At 44.5% G+C, this 7,560-nt stretch overlaps 1 protein-coding gene across 1 annotated transcript in view; it reads left to right on the top strand.

The window, feature by feature from the left end:
• Positions 1 to 1,373: 1,373 nt before the first annotated feature.
• Positions 1,374 to 7,560, top strand: part of cfap54 (cilia and flagella associated 54) — a gene marked incomplete at both ends in the record, with an annotated part of 69,704 nt that continues 63,517 nt past the window's right edge. Inside the window, 7 exon segments of the mRNA XM_080538506.1 lie at positions 1,374 to 1,522; positions 1,609 to 1,714; positions 2,126 to 2,269; positions 2,424 to 2,601; positions 2,783 to 2,841; positions 2,930 to 3,073; positions 3,500 to 3,607. Coding sequence (XP_080394632.1) covers positions 1,374 to 1,522; positions 1,609 to 1,714; positions 2,126 to 2,269; positions 2,424 to 2,601; positions 2,783 to 2,841; positions 2,930 to 3,073; positions 3,500 to 3,607 — 888 coding nt within the window.

The following is a 7,560-nucleotide window of genomic DNA, read 5'->3' as shown; positions in this document are numbered from 1 at the left end:
CGTCTTGTGGGGGTGGGTCTTCTGTCGATGCACCATAGAGAGCATTCTGACAGACTGCGTCTCCGACTGAAAGGCCCTGACAACGGGTGGTGGAAACCACCCAGGACATCACCGGTGCCCAACTCCCTGCTGATACCTCTCACCTCTCACCCCAGCCACCTCTCACCCCAGCCACCTCTCACCCCAGTCACCTCTCACCCCAGCCACCTCTCACCCCAGCCACCTCTCACCCCAGTCACCTCTCACCCCAGTCAAGGACTGTTTGCCCCCCTCCCATCCGGGAGGCGGTACAGGAGTCTGACTCTTGACTCTTGTTTTCGCCGTGAGATCCCACACCACCAGGCACCCATGTTACTGTTGGACTCCGTACCGTTCCGCTCCAAACACAGTACCCCGGCTGTGCCACGATGCCAAACTGCATTATATGCCAAGCTACATTTCGTTGTCTAAGTACTTGTGCTCTGTACAATGACAATCAAGTTTAATCTAATCTAATCATATCTAATCTAGTTTGTTGGAATCATTTCAAAGAGGAAGTGCACCTTGTGACTCGATCTACGACATGGGAGGGAAAAACAGCACTTTCTGATGGATAGAGATGAGAGAGTAGCCTTGGTCACGTCGAAATAGATGAAGTCTAATCTAGTGAACATCTGCAGATGTTGCCTTTTAAACACTTTTTAAATCATCATTATTATTGTCTAGATAGAATAACAGCTGACAGAACATTGTTTTGAGAAAGCCACTGTTGGATTTCTGGTTGGATGGGATACACATTCACCGAATCCAGTTAAAATGTAAAGTTAACTACAAATGTGTTGATTTCATTTGGGTGTATTAGGAGAACTATGAGTAACATGGTCCTCTGTGGCTCAGCTGGTAGAGCGTGGCGCTAACAACACTTAGGTTGTGGGTTTGATACTCGCTGGGACCATATGAAAAATGTACGTCACTTTGGTCGCTAAAAGTGTCAGCTAAATATAAAGCTATAATAATAAAGTGCGTCTGGCTGCACACTAATCGAGTAGAAGAGCAACGGCGACACCTGCTGGACATTTTATGTATCACAAGCAACAACATGCTACAAGTGCCCAAGTAGTCAGTGGAAATCTGTTGTATTTCATTACACAAGATACCGAAACAAACTAAACAAAACTACACATAATTCATCAAAGGATTAATATTGATAAGCTCAGTATACTGTACGCGTAGTTTGTTTTTACTATAACTTCCGAAGCTAAAAGGGAGTTGACTCCGCCATTTTCTTTCTACAGTTTGAGCGTCGTTACCATGACAACCACTCGAGCTCCGTCTCCTTGCAGCCGGTGGAGTTTGTTGTCGTTGGTTGCAGCGACGTCGTTTTCCCTGTCGACATGGAGCCTTTGCCAGCCTCATTTTATGGGAAAATAGATCAAAGAAACCCAGTTATTTCAGCTTTTGAAGGTGACCTAAAGGAGTTCATATCGTGTATGAAACGAATTAGCAGCCTGCCTGTCTTCGACCACAGCTCCTACACGAGAGGGTGAGACATCCTAGCTGCCTACTTAGCAACTGGCGAGTTACCGACAATTCCTCTAACTGTTGTATCTTTGTTTTTATGATTCAAAGGGCCAAAAGTCTGTTTGAGATATGGAACAAGTACAAGCCTCGTCTCCCCACAGACTACTACGAGGAGCAGATGATGCAAACTGCAGATTTTCTCTTTGGCATCAAGGTGTGTTGATAAATAGGCTACTCGTTCTCTCTGCTCCTCTGAGTTACATACGTAGACCTGTAACCATACTGAACCCCCTTAATATAGGAGAGACGAAAACAAAGCAGTGATACACAGCATCATCACTCTCCATCCTATAAAACCCTGCTCTCTCTCTCTCCCTCTCTCTCTATCTCCCCCCTCCCTTTCTCTCTCTCTCTCTCTTTCCCCCCTCCCTTCCCCTCTCTCTCCCCCTGCCTCTCTCTCTCTATCTCCCCCCTCCCTTTCTCTCTCTCTCTTTCCCCCCTCCCTTCCTCTCTCTCTCTCTCTCTCCCCCTGCCTCTCTCTATCTCCCCCCTCCCTTTCTCTCTCTCTCTCTTTCCCCCCTCCCTTCCTCTCTCTCTCTCCCCCGCCCCCCCCCCCCCCCTCTAGATGTATAACCTGGCTCTGTGGCAGGGCTACCATCGCTACCTGCAGCAGTTCAGCAGTGTGAGCATCACTGACGTCAGAGACGTGGACCACCTCACTTCCTCTTTCTTCCCTCACGGCTTCCACACAGACCAGGCCAAGCTGACGGTGAGTGTGTGTGTGCATGTCTGTGTGTGTGTGTGTGTGTGTGTGTGTGTGTGTGTCTGTTGGTCAGTGGGTGTGGGTCTGTCTGTCTTGTGTGTCTACAGTATGTGTGTGTCTTACACGAATGTGTGTGTGTGTGTGCGTGTGTGTGTGTCAGTTCGGGGCCCTGCAGGGCTGGGTCCTGTGTGTGTTCCAGCAGGAGAAGGACCAGGAGTGGGGGGGGGCCCAGGCCAGCCCTGCGGGGGTCCAGAGGCTGCTCAGCGTCCTGGGGTTCGTCAGGGTCCTGATGCAGGCCGTGCTGCCCCACGACAGCCTTTGGTGGCTCCTCTACAACGGTAACTACAGGCAGCACCTCAGGGGCCTCACGCTTCATCGCTCACTCTCCCTTTGTCTGCTACAAATGGTAACGATGTTGTCAGTAATCACAATGCAGGAAAAACAATAAGCAGTTTGTCTTTCCCTCTCTTTCCATCTCTCTCTCTCTCCCTCCCCCTCCATCTCTCTTTCTCTTTCCAGGCTCATTGTACATCTATAACATTTGCAGACACCTGATGTCCATGAGCTGCACAGCACAGGTATCGTAGTACAGAGCAGGTAGATACTCCTGCTGTGGGCCTGTCTCTATCTCACCTCCTCTACCCCCCCCCCCCCTCCCCTTCCCAGGCCATAGACTACCTGTTGTGGGCGTGTGTGTGCCTGGAGAGCTCTGTGCCGCTGCAGACAGGCAGGTTCCTGGCCTGGAGGGCCACCCTCTACTGCGCTGTGAGTCAGTGCTGCTACGACACCCAGGCCAGCCTGCAGGGAGAGGTGAGGAGGACACACACACGTGCACACACACACACACACACACACACACAAACACACACACACGCACGCACATAAACACACACATACACACACACACACACATAAACACACACACACACTCTCACATACACACACATAATCTGTTTCATACACACTCTTCTAAAGTTTTCAAGTTTCAAGTTTATGGTTACGTCACATCACACAAGTGTAAGAGAGTAAAATTCTTAGGCTTCGGTTCCTGACATTGCAGCACAAGACAATAAGGCATAATTCAAGATAAAAAAGTACAGGACATAAGTGACAGATAAGGCAGGATACAATTAGCAGTACAGTAGTAATGAAGTAGCTAAAGATAAAGTGGCTGTGAGCTTAAGGTTAAGGCAGTCTGTATACATGGGGAAAAGCTCCTGTCTCCTCTGTGTGCAGGTGTTTGCAAGGCGGGCCCTGGGGAAGGTGAGTGACCTGGGGAGGCTGGAGGAGGGCCAGACCGCCTCTCCACAGATACAGAGGGCCTACAAGCAGGCCACCATCAAGGTACGCTGCTGGACCACACAGTATTATTATGGTTATGATAATTATTATGTTGTTGTTGTTGCTGTTGTTGTTGTTGTTGTTGTTGTTGTTCAAGGTACACTACTAGACAACATAACTCTATAATTATGGTTAGGATTATTATTAATATTATGATGATGATGATGATGATGAAGATTACGATGATTATTATTATTATTAGTAGTAGTATTATTATTATAATAATTTGTATTATTAGTATTATTATTAATATTATGTTGTGCAGCTGGCGGTCATGATGTTATGTTGTTGTTGTTGTTGTTGTTGTTGTTGTGTTGTCTAGCTGGCGGTCATGGTGTTGTTGTTGTTGTTGTTGTTGTTGTGTTATCTAGCTGGCGGTCATGTTGTTGTTGTTGTTGTTGTGTTGTCTAGCTGGCGGTCATGGTGTTGTTGTGGTGTTGTTGTTGTTGTTGTTGTTGTTGTTGTGTTGTCTAGCTGGCGGTCATGTTGTTGTTGTTGTTGTTGTTGTGTTGTCTAGCTGGCGGTCATGGTGTTGTTGTGGTGTTGTTGTTGTTGTTGTTGTTGTTGTGTTGTCTAGCAGGCGGTCATGGTGTTGTTGTTGTTGTTGTTGTTGTTGTGTTGTCTAGCTGGCGGTCATGGTGTTGTTGTGTTGTTGTTGTGTTGTCTAGCAGGCGGTCATGTTGTTGTTGTTGTTGTTAGTGTGTTGTCTAGCTGGCGGTCATGGTGTTGTTGTGTTGTTGTTGTGTTGTCTAGCAGGCGGTCATGTTGTTGTTGTTGTTGTTGTGTTGTCTAGCTGGCGGTCATGGTGTTGTTGTGTTGTTGTTGTGTTGTCTAGCAGGCGGTCATGGTGTTGTTGTTGTTGTTGTTGTTGTTGTTGTTGTTGTTGTTGTTGTGTTGTCTAGCTGGCGGTCATGGTGTTGTTGTTGTTGTTGTGTTGTCTAGCTGGCGGTCATGGTGTTGTTGTTGTTGTTGTTGTTGTTGTTGTTGTTGTTGTGTTGTAGCTGGCGGTCATGGTGTTGTTGTGTTGTCAGCTGGTGGTCATGGAGGGTATTCCACGAAGGTCGATTATCTTCTAATCCGCGATAAAGTTCTAATCGGCGATAATTTTATCTTGTGTTCAGGTCCATCAATGTGGCTCAAATAATTCGCTGTTTGGTTGCTATGCAACATAGCCTCCCGAGTTATTCTGGTCGCGAGCAGGCTAAGAGACTGGCTAAAGTAATGCGTGCGTCAAAATTGTCTCACAGGCGGAAACTATATCCCGAACGACAGTTCCTCAAGTGTCTTTTAGGAAATATTAGTTCCCACTTCACACGAGATAGATAGATAGATAGTTTGACTGTGTGATAGATAGATAATTTGATAATTTGAAAGTGTGATCGATCGATAGATAGATAGTTTGATTGTGTGATAGATAACCTGATATTTTGAAAGTGTGATAGATAGATAGATAGATCGATAGATAAATAAATTAAAAAGTGTAAAAAATAAAATAAAATAAATAGGTATCTTTATTAACTTGCATTGCTTTTGTCACACTGGTTGGCGCAGTGTTTAAGGCAACCAGCTAGAGTTCCAAACTTTGCGAGTTCGAGACTTGATTTTAGTGGGGGGTTTTTACATTTAACCGAAGCCTTCATGCAAAGGCTTCAAACACCATTGTAATCGTGTCAGTTCTTGTAAATTAGCCTGCACCATAATTTTATAGCCTACATACTTTTTTAGATGAGATTTTAGATTAGATTCAGACAACGAAATGCAGTAAAAAGTGTGTCCGAAGAGGGATTTGAACCACCGTCTAAAAATGACGAATAAATTCTATGGCAGCGGTCGATACCATTAGGCCATTGTGGCAATATGACGGTTTGTAGCCTGTTGCTGATATCACCACAGTAGTAATATTCATTTATTAAAATATGAACATATAACAATAACTGGGGCTAGTATGACCTATGCATTTAATCGGTCAGCAATTTCTTGCCAAACCATTTCCCTCGCCTTGTTAATTGCGGCAGTATTGCACTATGTTACATCTTATTTTTCCGTCTTCATAAAGATCAATAATTCGGAATGCTGCGCAAATGTAGGACCCCTGCAGAGTGGAGTATCTTCATTTCGACAGATCGACTCTTCAGGGCTCTTTATGTCTGCGTGCACGCGCCCATATCGAGGATTTCTAAGCCGGTGTTCTGTGAACACTGATGACACAAGCCTGATCCTCGTTCGAGGAATCACCTGAGGCTTGAATTCCAATCCCGAGTTGCCTGATCGCCTGATTTATTTCAATCGCCGATATACTAATCCATGTTATTGGAACGGCCCCCTGGTGGTCATGGTGTTGTTGTTGTGTTGTCTAGCTGGCGGTCATGGTGTTGTTGTTGTTGTTGTTGTTCTTGTGTTGTCAGCTGGTGGTCATGGTGTTGTTGTTGTGTTGTCAGTTGTTGGTCATGGTGTTGTTGTTGTGTTGACAGCTGGGGGCTACTGATTAGTATATCGGCGATAAAAATAAATCCTGCGATCAGGCAACTCGGGATTGGAATTCAAGCCTCAGGTGATTCCTCGAACGAGGATCAGGCTTGTGTCATGAGTGTTCACAGAACACCGGCTTAGAAATCCTCGATATGGGCGCGTGCACGCAGATATAAAGAGCCCTGAAGAGTCAAACTGTCGAAATGAAGATACTGCACTCTTTTTGCGCAACACTCCTAATTATTGATCTTTATGAAGATCAAAAATAAGATGTAAAATAGTGCAATACTGCCGCAATTAACAAGGCGAGGGAAATGGTTTGGCAAGATATTGCAGACCGATTAAATGCGTAGGTCATACTAGCCCCAGTTATTGTTATATGTTCATATTTTAATAAATGAATATTTACTACTGTGGTGATATCAGCAGCAGGCTACAGACTGTCATATCATCATGATGGCCTAGTGGTATTGACTGCTGCCATGGTGTTTATTCGTCATTTTAAGACGGTGGTTCAAATCCCTCTCCAGACACACTTTTTTTTGCATTTCGTTGTCTGAATCTAATCTAAAATCTCTTCTAAAAAAGTATATAGGCTATAAAATGATGGTGCAGGCTAATTTACAAGAACTGACATGATTACAATGGTGTTTGAAGCCTTTCTGAGTAAATTATGTTCTTCTAACTGGACCCTGGATTTGGCATAGATAATTTTTTCTTATGATTACTGATGGATAGATGATTCACTTAGACAGAGATATATATATATATTGTAAATCGATTTGCATGAAGGCTTCGGTTAAATGTAAAAAAAAAAAAAAACGTGAAGTTAAATCAAGGCTCAAACCCGCAGCCTTCAGAACTCTAGCTGGCTGCCTTAACCCCTGCGCCAGCCAGCCACACTGCTGTACTGATGGCAATGCAAGTTGATAGACATACCTATTTTATTTAATTGTTTACACTTTTTAATGTATTCATCTATCTATCACACTTTCAAAATATCAAGTTATCTATCACACAATCAAACTATCTATCGATCGATCACACTTTCAAAATATCAAATTATCTATCTATCACACAGTCAAACTATCTATCTATCTCGTGTGAAGTGGGAACTAATATTTCCTAAAAGACACTTGAGGAACTGTCGTTCGAGATGTAGTTTCCGCCTGTGAGCCTTTTTTTGCGCACGCATTACCTAAACCAGCCTCTAAGTTGCTTGGGACCAGAATTACTCAGAAGGATTGGTTGCATAGCAACCAAGCAGCGAATTATTTGAGCCACATTGATGGAACCGACCGCAAGCTTATTTAAACCTGGATCAGAGTTAATCGCCTGGATCAGAGTTAATCGCGCATAGTGGAACGGGCCCCTGGCATTCATGGTGTTGTTGTTGTTGTTGTTGTTGTTGTTGTTGTTGTTGTTGTGTTGTAGCTGGCGTTCATGGTGTTGTTGTTGTTGTTGTTGTTGTTGTTGTTGTTGTTGTG

This window comes from Nansenia antarctica, assembly GCF_963989245.1.
Source record: "Nansenia antarctica genome assembly, chromosome: 8".
NCBI lineage: Eukaryota > Metazoa > Chordata > Actinopteri > Argentiniformes > Microstomatidae > Nansenia > Nansenia antarctica.
Note: the sequence above shows the minus strand (reverse complement) of the source record. Positions and strands in the feature narration are given on the sequence as shown.